The 19,030-nt window shown below is 34.5% G+C and overlaps 1 protein-coding gene across 1 annotated transcript in view; it reads left to right on the forward strand.

Moving 5' to 3' along the window:
* LOC145296174 (glutamate receptor ionotropic, delta-2-like) overlaps window positions 1-19,030 on the forward strand; it is a 74,614-nt gene that overhangs the window by 44,022 nt on the left and 11,562 nt on the right. Inside the window, exons 11-12 of the mRNA XM_080142383.1 lie at window positions 4,440-4,767; window positions 18,498-18,718. Coding sequence (XP_079998509.1) covers window positions 4,440-4,767; window positions 18,498-18,718 — 549 coding nt within the window. The remainder of the gene's footprint in view (window positions 1-4,439; window positions 4,768-18,497; window positions 18,719-19,030) is intronic.

The raw sequence follows: 19,030 nt of genomic DNA on the forward strand, positions 1-19,030 counted from the left end.
GTGCTTTCACAATCATCAATGCAGGAAGTGATGATTGCTACTGGTGGGGAGATTCAAATTCAGCTATAAAGCCACGTTTGACTCCATTTACTAAGAACATTAACACGTTATATATATATATATATATATATATATATATATATATATATATATATATAATGCAAGTTCTTATCTACATGATTTATTGAACACTGTAAAGGCGGATGACTATTACTGTCATATATATGACATCAATTGGATCTATTTAACATAACGATTCGAATTGGCTTAATCGGTTAGAGTGTTCGGAATTTAGTTAAGGGTGACTCATGTTCCAGTGTTTAAAATCATTGTTGGAGACGCCCCTCCATGGGATTAATGGACTATCTCATGACGTCCTCTAGTGATGTCACTTCCGGTATCGAGTACCGGTGCCTGGCAGTCTGAGATTGGCACGCGACCAAGCTGGACGTGTGCAAACGTCCTACCGTTGCGGAATGGATATACTCAACTCACTTTGCCTGTGATGTATGTGAATATATGTTTTGTTCCTAAAACCCCTGTGTTCCTTCGTTCTTATTACCATTTAACCCCATAACAATCATGCTACCGATTTGAACAGTTATGTCAGCACTGAATATTTCGTTGGGATAAAACGTATACATATATATATATATACCTTGTAAGGAGTCTGCAATAGATTGATCAAGGTTTCGACATTTCCATGTCATCAGGACTCTATTATTAATCGATCTACATACAGTCCTACAATGTTTATATAATTTTATTTATAAAAACCTTACACAATGTATTCAGCACTTTTGAAAAAAAATGTTGATTTTTAATTCAAGTTATCAGTATGCTTGAACTATATATGTGTGTGTGTGTTATTTTTCAATATGGACACCTAAATGAAAATACAGACATTTTGCCCAAAGAAATCTTATTTATTATTCATAACTACAGATCGAAATATTGTTATGTCAGTGTAGTGAAGCTTGTACGTGTATATATATAAATTATGTACCCATAAAAATCATGTATATATACATACACACACACACACACACACACACACACACACACACACACACGCACACACATATATATATATATATATATATATATATATATATATATATATATAGTAATTTATAAAATATATATGGCGATTAAGCCTGAAGAATCCTAGAGTGGATGAAATGCAGAATATTCAGTGTAGCTTAATCGCCATACATATTTTATAAATTATTAACTAGTTCTACCTACGTATTGAGCACTTTTGAAGTAAATACTTAAAGTTTACGTATAAATTTATACTTTATTGCTATTTTATATTTTATGTGAGTAAATGAAGTAGTTGTATATATATATATATATATATATATATATATATATATATATATATATATATATATATATATATATATAATTTTTATGGGTACATAATTTTATTAAGCATTTGAATAATACTGATCGCAATGCCATTATTATTTATCGTTGACGTCATTTTTTTGCTAAGAACGAAAATATTTACCGCAATCAAAATTATTAGCAATGCACTCAGTATAATTCAAATGTTTAATATATATATATATATATATATATATATATATATATATATATATATATATATATATATATATATATATATATATATACTAGTCCGGCGGTGCCCGGGTATTTGGAGGTGTATGTTGAGCAAAGAAAAAAACGGTTAATTTTTTTTAATTCGACCCCTATTATGACCCCTTAACATTTATTGTTTTGAGCTCAAATCAAGTTATTAAGTTAGATCCATGCCCAAGGAACCTATATCTAAAATTTCAAGTGTTTAGACCAAAATTTGTCGGAAGAATTTGGTAGAGTTCTCAAAGGTCAAATCGTTGAACTTTGACCCCTTAACAGCCAAATTTCTGGCCGAAGGCCGATCACATCGATGTTCCCAAATCTCAGTACCCTGTATATCAAATTTCGAGTCTGTAGACTGAAAATTGACAGATTTATTTCATAGGGAACTGTACACAGACACACAGACAGACAGGCACACACACACACACACACACACACACACACACACACACACACACACTTTTATAGATATACTAGCATTTCATCCCGGCGTTGCCCGGGTGTTTCGATGTGTGTGTTGAGCAAAAAAAAAAAAAAAGCAAAAAAAAAAAGTGTTAGTAGGAAGGCAAGCTCGAACCCATACCTCAAAGGAGGAAAAGAACGGGGGAAAAAATCTGACGTCTTTGCTGTTACGACCACCGCCAAACCGGAAGTGAATATTTTTAAATTAAGGCTAAATCTAAAGGAGAGGATGACTTTCGAAAATATCGGCGATAAAAGCGCCCCCCCCCCTGTAGAAAAGTTCCCAGTTGAAGGTGAAGATATTAATGTTTTTAGCCAATTTTAAAACGATACTGATCTTGATAAAATTCGTCGCCTCTGGCAAAAGTTTTAGGCACTCATGCAAACATACATACATACATTTATATATTGATAACTAAAAAATTTCGACCCAAACTGACTAAAAAGCTTGCCCTATCTCTGAATACCCTTTATGTCAATTTCAAATGTTTAGACCAGAAATTGTCTGAGTTATTTGGTAGAGACCGCAGAGGTCAATTTTTTTAAAACTTTGACCCCTGTTATGACCCCTTAAAATTTATTGTTTTGGGCTCAAATTGTATTATTAAAATCCATGTCCAAGGAACCTATATAAAAAATATATATAAATATATATAAAAAAAAAATATATAAATATATATATTAAAATCCATGTCCAAGGAACCTATATCTAAAATTTCAAGTGTTTAGATTCCCAATTGTCGGAGGAGTTTGGTAGAGTTCTCAAAGGTTAAATCGTTGAACTTTGACCCCTTAATAGCCGAATTTTTAGCCGAAAACTGATAACATAGATTTTCCCAAATCCCAGTACCCTGTATATCAAATTTCGAGTCTGTAGTCTGAAAATTAACAGAGTTATGTCGAAGGAAAATGTACACAGACTGAAAGACAGACAGACAGACATGTTCACTTTTATATATATACTAGCATGGGCACCCGGCGTTGCCCCGGTGTTTGGATGTGTATGTTGAGCAAAAAAAAAAAAAAGTGGTAGTAGGAAGGCAGGCTCGAACCTGTACCGCAAAGGAGGAAAAGAACGGGGTAAAACCTAACGTTTATTCTGTTACGACCACCGCCAAACCGGAAGCCACATTTTTTAAAATTAAGGCTAGACAATCTAAAGGAGAGGATAACTTCAAAAATATCGGCCAAAAAAGTGAACCCTCCCCATTAATAAAGATATTAATGTTTTTAGCCAATTTTTCGATATTTGTCGTATGAAAGATCGAACTTTAAAATGATACTGATCTTGGTAAAATCCGTCGCCTCTATTGAAAGTTTAAGGCAGACATGCAAACAGACATACATACATACATTTATATATTGGTAGCTAAAACTTTGACCCTTATTATGACCCCTTAAAATTTATTGTTTTGGGCTCAAATCAAGTTATTTAGATCCATGTCCAAGGAACCTATATCTAAAATTTCAAGTACGCAGACTCAAAATTGTCGGAGGAGTTTGGTAGAGTTCTCAAAGGTCAAATCGTTGAACTTTGACCCCTTAATCGTCAAATTTCTGGCCAAAAACCGATCACATCGATTTTCCCAAATCTCAGTACCCTGTATATCAAATTTCAAGTCTGTAGACTGAAAATTGACAGATTTATTACGTAGGGAAATGTACACAGACACACGGACACACAGATACACAGACACACACAGAGACACTTTCACTTATATATATATATATATATATATATATATATATATATATATATATATATATAGGGGCGCCAAAAAAAAAGTTCGCGCTTGTTATTTTTTCAAAAACCGCAAATTTAAGCAAAAATTGAATGTAACTGTTTAAACAATCTATAACTCATTTGATTCGCTATTTATTCCTCTATAATTTTACCTGTTCATGTTTGACTTTTAATTGAAATATTCCGGTGTTCACGTCAATTTAAAAAAAATCAAATCGAGAAAGCAAGAAGAAACTCCGCACAGCAGAAAATTGTTATTTAAATGTAATTTTCGAACATTAATGAAACACATACAACAGGAACACAATGAATATTTAGTAACACAGCCCTTCTGCAATTTGGCAGCCCGTAATCTTTTAGGCATTTCTTGAATTAGTCTGCGGCAATACTCCAGTGAAAAAGCATCCCACTTCTCTTTAATTTTTGTCCAAAGTTCTTCCAGATTTAAAATTTTATCATTGCGTAGCTGTTGAAAAAATGACAAGTGCGAACTTTCTTTTTAGCGCCACTGTATACAAATTACTATAAATATAACTTTAAAAAATTAATTTTCCGTTTTTTTTTTGTTTTTTTTTTTCCAATGCTTTATTTATTTATTGTTTCTTTATTTTCTCCTCCACAGGAAGTGGATTTTTCTGTCGGTCCCTTCACGATGACTAAAAAACGTGAAGAGATTGTTGATTTTACCATGCCGTATGCTGAAGAGAAACGAGGCGTTCTAGTAAAGAGAGGGCCTCCTTCGTCGGAAGATTCCTTTCGTGTAATCCGGCCGTTCAGTGCACAGGTGTGGGCCTCTTTGGTTAGTGTCATCCTTCTGATCGGCATTGTGCTCAGCGTTATTAACAAACTCAAGCCGGACATTATCCAGAACACACCCAACACGCCCACAAGAGATGACCACAGGTTGAAAGAAACACTATGGCTCATCATTTCACAATATATGCAACAAGGTAAGTTGTTTTAAGGTTTTTTACAGACACTGAGTAAACACTTAATTTTGTTTATATATATATATATATATATATATATATATATATATATATATATATATATATATATATATATATATACACTAGCAGAAGTACCCGTCATTGGCTGGGTTCAAAAACAGCCTACAGAAAATGGACTGTGATTGATGAAAGTATGATAGGTTATGAAAAGGAGGGGGTTGTAAAGAGATAGGTTTTGATACTCAAAAATTTTACCCTAAGCAACATATGATGAAAGTAAAGATAATTTTCGCGAAAATATATTTTTTTATATCAACTTTGTTTCCATTCGTAGCCAAGAGTGACCAACAAAATGATGTTTCCTTACAGAGAGAAAATGTTATATATATAATAATATAAATATACAAGAAATAAATGTTGCCATAGTCAATAAAAGTTATTTTATGGTAGAAAAGTTTATTGGTTTGTATTTTTAAGTAGTTTGTAAAAAAATTTTTTTTTCAATTCACGAACCGGTTAAAAAAAAAATCAAAATGGCAGCGACTTTGAAATGGAGGGCCCCGTTTTCAAGTTGAAGAAAGGGCGCCTGAGCATTCTGTGTTAACACTTTAAGAGAGTTCCGTCAACGTAAGGAATATTTATAAACATATTTTAATGTTTTCCGTTATTTTGTGCTTGAGGAATATTCGATTATTGCATGTGTAGTTTATATAAAAATTCATTTAAGTAGTTATCGCCTCAAATTTCGTTTTAATTTCGATTCGCTGAAATTATTTCAAGTAAAGAGCATTAAAAACCATTAAAAAAAACATGAACTGAAGTTTTATTGACTATGGTAACATTTATTTCTTGTATATTTATTTTTTCGGGTAGTCGTTTGTTGGCTTTTCTGCTAAACACTCTTACTAAATAATATCGACGAAATATCGAAAAACAAAGAAACAAAAACAGTTTTGAAAAATAATGACGCTTTATTTACTTTAGTAAAATAATCCGAAAGAGCATAATGGGATATTAAAAAAGTAAACACGTAATTACTTTAGTTTTTTTAAGCAAAGAATCGCTATAAATATGAATAAGAAGAAAATGGCACCCTTTTCAAGCAGAACAGCTTCGTTTCAGTTTTACAGGATTGAACGGTGTAGTATTGCACCGTCAGATTCAGGGCTGTACTATTGTAATGTAAAGAACACACAGAAAGGGTTGTAATCAACTGAATTCCTTCTAGTACGTTGACAAAAAAAGCTTAAACAGATATATAAATAAAAATAAAAAGGTGATGTAAATGTTTTTAAAAAGACACGTAATCACGTGAGCAGGATTTTTTCCTTCTTTTGACACGATAGCAATAACGTTCTTATTTTTTATTATTTATCTATTTATCTATTTTCGAAAGAGTGCCACGTGCAAGTGGAGAAGGAAAAAAAAGGAGTTATGCAAAATTTGTGTCGAGAATGGTCTAAAGTTCCGACTTTTTATTTTGGCTTTCACTTTAAAAAGAATGTGAATTTATGAGGTGAATTTATTCGACACAATATGATTCAACTAAAAAAAAATAAATAAATAAAAGCTAACGTGAATTAGGATTAAAGTTAAGGTGTTATTGTGGACCCTCACCCCTTTTAAAAAACCTTGTTAAACTTTGTGACATATTTACATTCTATGGAGGTCAGGTGCGAACGAACACCCAATAATTTTATTATATCATATTTCTTCAAACTGAAACATAATTATCAAAGTATGCTTACGCAAATAGATATGAAAAGTCTTTATTAAAGTTTGTGCCATATTTCCATGGAGTACAGGCGTGAACGCAGACCTCACAATTTTATTATACCATCCCTATTTAAGTGGAAACATACTTATCACAGTATTCTTATGTACATCTATATCAAAAACCCTTGTAAACGTTTTTTTTTTCATTTTTTATTTCCATACTATGGGGGCCAGGCGCGAACGAAAACCCCACAATTTTTATGAACCACCGTTCTGCTAGATCAAACATACCCATTCTTGATCCTCAATACATCTATCATCATATATAATCAGTTTTTAAAAATAGTCAACCATATAGGCGCCTATTCGTGACCAGACACACACACACACACACACACACACACACACACACACACAGAGGCGTGCAGCTTTATATTATATATATATATATATATATATATATATATATATAATTATTTCTATAATAATTTTTAAATACCTACAGACATTGGCATAGCATCAGTTTTTGCCCCCCCCCCCACTCCCGAGGGCATTTAATTACCTGTTTCCTCCCCCCGACATATAATTACCTGTTTGGCCCCCCTCGCTGGCATATAATTACATGTCCCCCCCCCCTGCTGACATATGATTACCTGTTCCCCCACCCCGCTGGCATATAATTACCTGTTTTGCCACCCCTCCTCACTGCTGACATATGATAACCTGTTAAAGAGCGCTCACAGCTGGCAACGCGTATAGCACGGTAATATTGTGATCTTGCTGCGCATTTTCCTTACCCGTGCTATTAGAGTTGCCAGCTTTGATCACTCTTTCTCGAAACTGAAGCTCATAAAGAACTACCTTCGATCAAAAATGAGCAAGACAAGACTTACAGACTGGGCAATCTCCTCCATAGAAAGGGAACTTGTTGATAGAGTGAATTTTGATAGAGTTATTGATAACTTTGCTGAAAAAAAAAGCGAAAAGTATGTGTGTAAATTTTTAACCGACTTAATGCCTTGCGATAGTTCTCTCACAAAAAATAAATTTATAGCCTTATTTTCAATTCATAAATACATTTATTGGAAAAAAAGATGGTATCTCTGTATAAAGTTCAAAAGTTCAAGAGGTCCATTGATTTTGTCTTTTCCTGAAACTTTCACAAAATACTGTAATCTCTTCCTTTCAGCAAAGAATTTATCTTTTTCTATATCTTCGTCAACTTCACCAAGCTGATAATCATAATTATCATCAAGCAGATTTGACAGTGTAAAAGTGCATTTACTTGCAAGATTGTGAACTTGTTGAAATCTGCAAGATATTTCTTCAGTCAAACTGTTTATGACAGACAGCATTTCCCGTCTCAACTCAGTATCAAACCCTAATGCTGCATCAGTCAATCGTTCACCACCCATTCGTTTCTTTTTTTGCGGATACAATGCTCCATGCTTATTCCCATTTCAGAGCAGAGGTTTTTGACTTGTCTATTGCAATGTCCACCATCTTTTCTCTATTCTGAAGAAAGCAATCTCTCAATGCCGTCAGCCTGACGGAACTTTGTTGCAAATACAGCCCCTTTTCTTGAAGATACTTCTGGGCATCATTGATTTCTGGGAGAATAGTTTTCCAAAGGCTCGGAAATAAAATAAACGAAAACGACAATACCGAGTTGAGAATTAAAGATGCATCTGATCTTGTAGTTGCATTTTCTCCTTCTTCTGTGAGCTCTTTCAGGGCAATGACAACTTCTAATAATTTTTTTACCACATCATTTACAGCTCGACTACTCCATCTAGTTTCCACAGTCCGCTTGATACTTAGACCAGTCAACTGAATCAAGACGTTCCAGCGATGTGTAGATGCAGAAAAGAACGAGAATAACCGATCCAGTGTGCAAAATAAGAAAGATATAACAGAGTGAACCGCTACAGAAGTGGCATGTACACAAGCCAGATTTAATGAATGGTTAGTGCATGGCACAAATAGAGCTTTTGGGTTGATTTCGGAGATTCGTTTCTGCACACCCGATCAATGGCCTGCCATAATAGTAGCATTTTCAATTGCCTGGCCAATACAGTCACCAATCTGAATCCAATCATTCTCCAGTTCTCTCAAAATCAGTTTAGAAATGTCCTCCGCACTTTTACCTTTTGTCTCGATGAAGTGAAGAAACAACTCCTCTGCTGTCACTTTATTTTCGTCAATGTTTACGTAGCGCAACACCTCACTCATTTGGTCCTTGTGAGATACATCTGGAGTGCTATCAAAAATTATGCAAAAGTATTTGCTTTCCTTGATCTGATTGACGATTTTCTTTCTCACCTGCTTTACCAAAATGCTCACAAATTCATTTGGAATTTCTGGTGACATAAGAAGTAGCGATTTTCTTTTCCAGGTTAACTTTCACCAAATGTTCACGGAGCACAGGTTCATACTTGGCCAATAAATTTACCAATTCTAAAAGATTCCCTTTGTTTTCTTGATCTCTTTCATCATTATGGATGTCTTCCCGGTGACCTCGTAGTGCCAGATTCTGTTTGGCGAGAAACCTGATGATGTCCAGCAATCTAGCTAGAATTTCCCGCCACTTCTTAGTTTCCTTCTAAATAAGATGTTGCTCTACTTTGTCAACTACCTTTCCTTCAGCAAGTCGGATCTCTAGATCCTTCCAGTTGAGAAACGCTTGAGCATGAGATGTGCTAGCTTCATGTTCATATACTTTTGGGTTTAATTTCCACCAATTCGTAAAACCCACATCAGCAGAAAAACTCGAGAGTCCAGTTGAAAACAGTCTGCAGCAGAAGCAAAATAAGGCTTCTCTGGAAGGAGAATACACCATCCATGTTCTCAAAATTTTCTCACCGTTGAGTAATTCTCGATAGAACCATTTTTTAGTTAGCTTTCTAACGTCGCCTTTTATTTTTGTTCCTGGTCGGACTACTTTGTTGAATTCATGATCAAGGTGCTACACAGTGGCAGATCCCTACCGAACAAGCATAGCACGAATTTTACGATTAATCTCAACTGGCCATAAACCAACTGTAAAATCGGTTGCAGCATATGTTTTCGTGCCAATTAGTGATTGCCGTTTCAATTCTTCAACTCCAGGCGCATCATCATTGTTGATAATTTTTGATGTATCAACACTGTCAATGTAAATTTCCGAAGTAATAGTATCAACGTTAGTAATATCAACTTCATCTTCGGTTTCGGCATGATTTTCGACTTTCGTTTCAGCTATTTCGGTCATAGAATCTTTTCCATGAATTTCAACAGCGTGTCTTTATACTTTTTTGCTTTCTTTTCTTTTGTTTTTCACTTTTTACGGAATGCCATACCATTCTCCTTCATTCTTTTCATTACGGTACCTTCTTTGAAAATTCACGCAAATATTCTAAAAAGATTTAAAATTCTATTTTTTAAAATAGTACGGCATTTCTCTGCATAAGCACCTTCTTGTGTTGTTCCGTACTAGTACCACAAAAGGTGAGATATCCCCCCCCCATAAAATCATTTTTCTGAGATACTTAACCCTAAATATATATATATATATATATATATATATATATAGAGAGAGAGAGAGAGAGAGAGAGAAAGAGAGAGAGAGACTGTCACTACCCCCCCCCCAAACAAGAAACTTTCGGGGAAAGAGCCTTTCATTTTATTTTCTATTTTAAATGTTATACATGTTTTTGACCACTTTTCCATTCTGTTGAGGATTTTATTTTCTATTGTTGAGCGGTTCAGTTTTCAAACATGTGCGTGAAAACAAATCTGAAAACGAAGCTCCTCGCTCCTACCTCACGAAGACGAAGTGGGGGGGGGTATGTTTCGCCTTTTTGAATTCTTATGACTCTTAAAAAGTTCATATTTAAAGTAGAATAAAGAGCGTTTAAAACTACTTTAAAACACCAATAAATGATTCAGGTAGGTTGCAAAGTAACTTATATAGTCATTGGGAACATTTCTTTGTTGTATATTTGAATTTTTACCACTTTTTCGAATCTCTCTGTATTGTAAAGCAAACCCAAAGACATAATTAAAATCCTATTACTAGAAGTAATTCATCATAATAAAGTTCGGTTTAATCATAAATACGTCAGTGATTATAAAATTTTGTTAATAGTTTGAAAAAATCAATTATTCCTTGACAGAAATTCGGCAGTATTTAAACTATCAAATAGAAAGCCACTTAAATAGTATTTGAGGTGTAGCGCTTAGTTCTCATTTAATATTATATATCCCCTGATATGACGATCATAAAATCTGTTTACAGTCAATTTTTATTCCGTACTTGCTTGATGTTTCTGCATGTTCCAAAATTACGTAATTTCCTGTTGTCAATTTTTCGTTGTATCATTTAATTATCAGTGATGCTTGAAAGTATTTTTCTTGACAAAAATGTTTTGTTTAATTTTTCAACATTTTTTGGAACATGTAAATCAGTTGCTTTCTTTGAAAGGTTACATAGAGAATTTATGCAACTTTTTTTTAAAACTTTGTTTTATAAATAAAATAAATTTTCATCGTATTTTGATGTTATTATGATTTTAGTGTTAGTGATGATTTAAAAACAATAAATATTTATCATTAGTACCAATAATGAAAAATTAAATGAAAATTTAAAAAAGAATCGGTTTTGGAATTGTAAATTAGGAACACATTTTTCCGATTCCGATACCTCCAAAAGTTCCAATTTTTTACAATCTTTTCTGTATAAAATTTCAAATTTTTTGTTAGCTTTTATTTATTTTTTCTATTTTCTATTTTTACCCTCTCAAAATGCCACCCCCTGACATATGCAGCTTGCAAAATAGGGACACATTTTTCTGATTCCGATATCTCCAAAAGTTCCGATTTTTTTACCACTTTATAACTACTTCATTTACTCACATAAAATTAATATATGAAAGTATAAATTTATGCGTAAACTTTAAGTATTTATTTCAAAAGTGCTCAATACGTAGGTAGAGCTAGTTATAGAGCGTTTCATCCACTATATATATTATTAAAAACAGAAAATGATAGTTCCTATTTCGGCATATATATATATATATATATATATATATATATATATATATATATATATATATATATATATATATATATATATATATATATATATATATGTATGTATGTATCTTAAATGTATTTAAAATGGTGTTGTCTTCCTTACCCTTACCAAATACTGATTTTTCCCCTCTTCTGATGGGGAGGATTTAGCTTTGAAATGCCATGACCTAAAGCAATTTCTCATTTAATAATAAATGTTATAATTTTAACTGTATTTCTGATGGTTAACATTGGCCGTGTGGTTTGTTCCTTGCTAATGGAGTCAGAGATGGCATCGTGGCTGGGTTTGACTCTCCCGACTGGCTGTAATCGTGACTCCCTGCAATGATGATTCCTGAAAGGATGAAACACTAGTGTCTGTACATTTAAGATACATACATATATATATATGCCGAAATAGGAACTATCATTTTCTGTTTTTAATAATATATATATATATATATATATATATATATATATATATATATATATATATATATATATATATATATATATATAAAATAAAAGTTACAATAAGTTTACTAAGGTAATCAAAATGGTAAACTTAAAATATATTATAAATATTAAAGAGTTAATATTTACAAGTAAAATAAACTCAGCCAGATATAAAAAGCTCAATAAAACCGAAAAGGAAATAGAGCTTATAATATGAACAAATGATTAATAAAATATGTTAAAAGACATCTTGAAAAAGAGTTAAAGACATATTTAATTTTAAAAAAGGAAGCACAAGATAAGTGGATAGTCCTTAATCCGCGGAGTTTCGAAGAATATTGGCATTACGTGGATGACACTTTTGTTGTTCGCATTACGTGGATGACACTTTTGTTATTGGCGTTTCATGAATGACACTTTTGTTCTTGGCGTTACGTGGATAACCCTTTTGTTATTGGCGTTACGTGGATGACACTTTTGTTATTGACGTTACGTGGATGACACTTTTGTCATTTTCAAATCTCACCATGAAGTAAGTGACCTTTTCCTGAATTTAAATAGTCTACACTCTGCATTCAAGTTCCCTATGGAGGAAGAGCAGAATGACTCTTTACCCTTTTTGGACGCCCTTGTAGAAAGGACAGAGAATCGGTTTAGTATGACTATATACAGGAAACCGACTTTTACAGGGCTGTATATTAGTTGGGATTCTTTTTCCCCTAGCAAGGGAAAAATCAGTTTGATCAAGACTTTAGTCCACCGTCCCTCATGATTTGCTCGACTACCAAACTTGATAAAGAATTGAAGAAGATAACTGATATCCTTGCGAAAAATGGTTTCCCTCAGGGTATGATCTCTAAGCATATTTACCAAGCTCTTGCTAAATTTAATACCAACCCTATCATTGGCCTGGCTAAGCTGAAGAGAGCTGCTCGCCATTCATCGGCCACCGCGTGGTATTAGTGTTGCCAGACAAAATGACGGACAGCTCCCTTAAAATAATTTTTAGAAAAATAAATAAAAATAAATAGTCAGACTTGACATAAAAAAGGAAAGTGTAAATTTATTTGCCATTTTTCTATGTGTTACACTCATATTGTTTTTAGTGTAAATTGGTCGGGGAGAGTGAAACGAAGAAATCTTTCTTGACTGGGTAAATTTTTTTGTGTTAAATTTGAAGAGAAAAAGTGAAGAATTAAATGGCTCTTTGGTGAAGGCAGTTTGTGTAGAACGTGGAGCGGAGAAATAAGGAGAATTATTTTTGTTCCATTTGGGAGAACTATCTACTCTCCCGTAGTGTTTTTGATGTAGTAAGAGCGCGTGCAAAAAGATGCAGCAGTGAAGAACACGTCTCACTTCATCGAGATTCTGGCAGAAAAGAGGAAAAGAGACAACTCAAATTTGGTTCTACATGTTTTTGTTTTTCCTCTTTATGGGAACTCTCCGGAAACGGTGACACATCAAAAGGTCCCTGTCAAATTTTAGTTTCGGGGTAGACGCTACAAAGTGTCCAGTTTATCTGAAACTCCCTTATATTAGTTCTATGAGTAAAGGGTTTGTCAATAAAATTACTTCAGATGTATCCCACTGCAGCCTCGTGTGGTGTTCGCCACTGAAACTGCCTACCCAGATGTTAAGAAAGATGCACTTCCCACACTACAAGAAAGTTTATATATATATATATATATATATATATATATATATATTTTTTTTTTTTACAGTGATCACCACCACTTATCAAGGCCCGGAAGCCACTCAGGGATAAGGGTTATTGCAAGTACATTACGTTAGTGTGGAGATTTGCTGAAGTGTTTACTTAAGGGGGCGGTTCATTAGGAATTTGTTAACATTGGACTTGAAGACATCCAAGTTGTAGTCCGGAGGGAAGCAGGCAGACGGAACAGAGTTCCACAGGCGTGCAGTTCTAAGAAAGAAGCTTTGTTCATGGAATCCGCGTTTTGATTTAGGCACAGATATAGAGTGGGGGAAATTTCTCACAGTGGATTCAGCTAGACGGGTGTTTTTCGTGAAAGATTGGCGAGGGGGGACCAGAGATTGGAGTTCAGACGAGCACCTGCCATGGAAATAAATAAATATATTGGAAATAAATAAATATATTGAGTAAAACGATTCATAATTTTGAATTAAAAATCAGTTTCAAAAGGAAAACAAATAAAATCCACAAAATTGTACGCTCGTTTCAGAAACGATGTTCATTTTATTTAAATTGACAATGAATATTGACAATTATTTGACAAAAAATTTTGTCCTTTAATAATATAGTCTCCTCATAGTGGGGGAAAACAGTTAAAGACACCAAAATAAAACTAGCATTTTAGTCGTGTGTAAGGTAGATATTCCTGGAAATGTTTAGAAATAAAATTAAAATAAAATAAAATAAAAAATAAGTTATCAATTTTATGTTCATAAATAAATAAATTAAAATAGAGTAAAATATAATATCATGAATAAGGTTAAAAGAAAAAATCTGTCCTGCCTTGATAGAGTTTAAAACCGGCTTCAAAACTTAGTATGTGATATCCTTTTTCTCTTCCCTGCAACCTCTTTCCCAAAGCAGTTACTGCCTTCCACTGGTCCTTGGCCCTCCGTGGCCTGGGCGACAAGATTAGTCATATGTCAGTGAGGTGACGGCTCGCATCGATCCTGAGCATCCTCGCCCAATTACTGTATCCAATGTTGTGGACAATGTGAGGCCACCGTGGGACCGGGAAAGACAAATGGTCTATGTTACAATCCTGGCCGTGGCGAGAATAGTGATTTGGATGTCACATCTGCAAGGTTGCCGGGGGGGTGTTGTCTTTTTCTGATCAGGATCTGATTGCTTTCTTTAAGCACCAACTACGGGTGAAGATCAGATGTGATAGAAGAAGGCTGCATCGTGTGGCATTTGACAGAAAATGGATACATGTAGCAAGTCTGTGTGTACGAAGAGGAGCCAAATTTGAATACGTGTTCCCCACCTAGGTGTGGAACGCGCAGTTCCGTAAAGTAAAATTTAACAAATAGCCTCTCAGCTAGCTGAGTGTGTGTTCCATCCCTCCCTGATTAGGAAGCCTCCAAGATCCCCACCCCCTCTTTCTTGCAATTTTTGTTTTCACCCCTTCCTCTAAATTTCACTCATCTTGGAGAGAAAAATACAAACTAACCCCCATTCCTTACCAACAAAATTTTCTTTTCTCCATTCACCCCCATCTAGAGGGCATCCCCACTTAGAGACTGACCCACAGAAGCCAGGTTCCTTTTACAAACCTAGTGGAACGGGCAGTCTATCAACTAGACGGGGTTGGGAGGGTCCTACTAAAACCCCACTCTCTTCCCCACCCCCGCCCTCGACACCAATGAATTATTGTACCATTTTTATTGTTATCTTTTATTTTTTGTTTTTACACGTCAATAAAAAATATTTTAAAAATTGGGAGTTAAGTAGGATGTCTCCCAGTATGAAAGGGTGAATATGGTATTAAGGTGAAAGATACTAGCTGGGAGAAACTTTTGATTTTGCTTAGTTCTGGAGTGACAAGGATGACCAACGACACCCACAATCCCCCCTTTTGAGTTGGCCATGTGCCTAAGTTTTTTGTTCATTGTTGATTTTTAATGTATTTTTAACATGAATAAAGGATTTAATATCTCAAAGTGTAGTATCTGTTCCGGCAGATACTGCAAGCAAAGACCATATGTGGAGTTTCCCCTACATATAAGACCTTGGTCAATGTAGGGGCAACCCTTCATACCAATTGTCACTATTCAGCTCCCCTACTCCCTGGGGAGTTGGTCCCCATTTCCCCTTCACTCCTCACTTTAAAAATCGGCCTTATGCTTAATTTGCTCAGTGGGGGAGCAAATAAATACCTCAAAGTGTAGTATCTGTTCCGGCAGATACTGCAAGTAAAGACCATATGTGGGGGCGACTCCACATATAAGACCTTGGTCAATGTAGGGGCAACCCTTCATACCAATTGTCACTATCCAGCTCCCCTACTCCCCGGGGAGTTGGTCCCCATTTCCCCTTCACTCCTCACATTAAAAATCGGCCTTGTGCCTAATTTGCTCGGTGGGGGAGCAAATAAATACCCTGCAACCTCTTCCCCACAGAAGATACGTTGTGCGCCTGTCTCTGATCTATTGCTATTTTTATGGAAAGTGCTGGACTGAACTCCAATCCATGATCCTCCCTTGATAAACTTTCACAAAAAAAAACACTCGACTAGTTACAACCACTATATATGATTTCCCCTACTCTCTAGAGGCTTAAATCTAAATGCAGATTCCATAAACAAAGCTTTTTTTTTCCCCCAGAACTGCCGCCTGTGGAACATTGTTACACTGACCTGCTACCCAGTTTAATGCAACATGGTAGCCTTCAAACCCAATATAAGCAAGTTCTTGATGAGCTGTCGTCATAAATAATCAAATTCTACCCAATTTACACCATTAACGATTACTACACTACCATATTACATTCATTAAACCCTATCCTCGAGTGGCCTTCGGGCCTTGATAAGTGACGACTCCCAAGTAAAAAATATCAAATACTGAATTATTATTTGAATTTTCTGTGTTATATATTAGATAAAGTATCCAATGCATGCATGGAAGGTTTTTTTTTCCTTTTTCCTTTAATTTTAATCCTAAATTTTTCACAAATAATGCTATTATTCAGAACAATACTATCAAATTCATTATTACTTGATATATAGGTATCTGAAACTTTACCTAAAATTGCTACTTATAACAATAAGCGTTGGGTTTTAGCTGGGAGAAATCGGTGCAAAAGTGTGAAAATTAAAGGAATTTGCCAGGTAATGGTCGAATGACAGCATTACGAATATGCATGCATAACATAATAGCTATTGGTTCATGATTTTATTTTTAGCCTTGCAGCAAACATGTCTTCATAGCTCAGGTATTAACGTCAAATGAAAAAGTAAATTGTAAGCTAAACGTTTTGGTTTCAATTCTCAGTAGTGGCACACGAGGCATTTTTTTAAAAACTTTTTAAATCATTACTATATATTAGATCCAATATAATGTAATAATAAATACGAAATCTGCATTAATCAAAATATCATATTTAAGCGTATCTTACCGGGCAATGCCAGGCGACCTGCTAGTGTGTGTGTGTGTGTCGCATGACTTCTTCCCCTCTAAATTTTTATATGTTTTATTTTTTAAATAAATAGAGTTTCCTTATTATTCATTTGAGAACTGGTTTTCTTCTATGGAAGACAAACTTTTTTTAAGTCGCCTGACGAAGACTTGTGGTTTTAACAAACCATCTGCCTGAAACATTAGCATGTCCAGTGTCACGACCTTATAAATTTGTCTATATCAATAAAAATATATCTTGCTCTTCTTTTATTGAGCACTTTTAATAACCACGTTAAATTCATGAGTTTTCTCGCTTGAATAGCTATAACTTGATTTGTGTGTGTGTGTGTGTTTGTGTGTATGTGTGTACATATATTAATCCCTATATATATAAAATGAACTCATTTTTTCCCCTCTGATTTTGACCTTAATAGGATTAAAAATCAAGACATCTCATGCAAATGTTATACGCACAAACTGCAGCACAATATCTGAGGTGTGTTATAGGCTATCCACTTCCTCGATAATCGTAGATTCTTATATTCTATCTGCTGAGAGTTCACTGCCAAAATCGGTTAAGATCAATGGAAGTGGTAAAATCTTTTCTCTCTAATAAATTCCTCCTTTCCCCCGCCACCACTTAACACTGTTGTAGAGAATTGTCCACAACAGACAGTTATGAAAGAACACCGGTTTGGGTTTTCTTTACTTCATAGTTGCTTAAAAAAACTGGAATGGAGTTTTAATTCTACTGGGTGAAACGCCCCATGGAGTTAACCGAATCGAAGGGTTATTTATGCCATTTTTTTTTTTTTTTCGCTTTATTTCGTTTTGTACTTGATTAAAAAAAAAATGGAATGAATTGGGTGAAACGCACCATGGAGTTAACCAAATCAAAGGGTTATTTATGCCATTTTTCTTTTTTTTTACGCTTTTTGCTTTTTGTTGTGTTTTTTTGTTTTTGCTTTTCCGAACACGTCCATCATTTTTTCCCTGATTTATGCTTTTTGTTTTTCCGATTTCTTTTTTAAAGAAGTTTTACGTTTGTTCACTGTCTTTTATTTTTGGTTTTAGTTTTGCCGATTTTTTAAAGAAGTTTAACATCGTCTTTATTATATTTAAACAGGGTTATTACTTCGTTTATTCTTTACTTTACCCCCCCTCCGCTTACACACACACACACACACACACACACACACCTCCAAACAACCAGGCAACACCGAGTATCCCCGCTAGTTGAATATAAATTGCTTTCAAATCAAATACTGAATTAATATGTGAATTTGCTGAACTATGACTGCTATATCCCTGTGTGAAGTTCAATGATCCGGAATCAGAAGGCATGTACTTATTCAAATAAAAAAAAATGAGATCAGTTTCATTTACTGTTTCAGGTTCCTCGATGAATCCACAGACGGTTCCTGCCCGATTCGTGGTCAGTTTTTGGTGGCTCTTTACAATTCTCATGTCAACTTACTACACCGCCATTCTAGCATCGTCGCTGACCATTCCGATTACCAGCAAACCCATCAATGCTATCAAAGACCTCGCCGATTACAGTTGCCCGTTTCAACCGTTCACCTTGCACGATTCCAGCACCTATGAAGATTATCGGGTAGAGATACAGCTTTTATTTTGACTTTAATGTAATTATGCCAGCAGGGATACCAAGCGTTATCCGTTTACTATCTTAAAATAATGAAAATAATATACAAACTGAATATGAATCTATCTTATTTTACCCATTATAATATCTATATATAAAGTTAGATATATGTATGTTTGGATATTTCTATGTATAGGATTAATTACCTAAAAATTTAACTGACCATTATGAATTTCGGAACATATCTGCAAGTCATAAGGGTGGGTAATGTGGACTATATTTGGTTTAATTTAGTTTCATGCAAATAGCGCAAAGAGGAGA

The sequence above is a fragment of the Euprymna scolopes genome, chromosome 16, assembly GCF_053919585.1.
Source record: "Euprymna scolopes isolate OS-2025 chromosome 16, ASM5391958v1, whole genome shotgun sequence".
NCBI lineage: Eukaryota > Metazoa > Mollusca > Cephalopoda > Sepiida > Sepiolidae > Euprymna > Euprymna scolopes.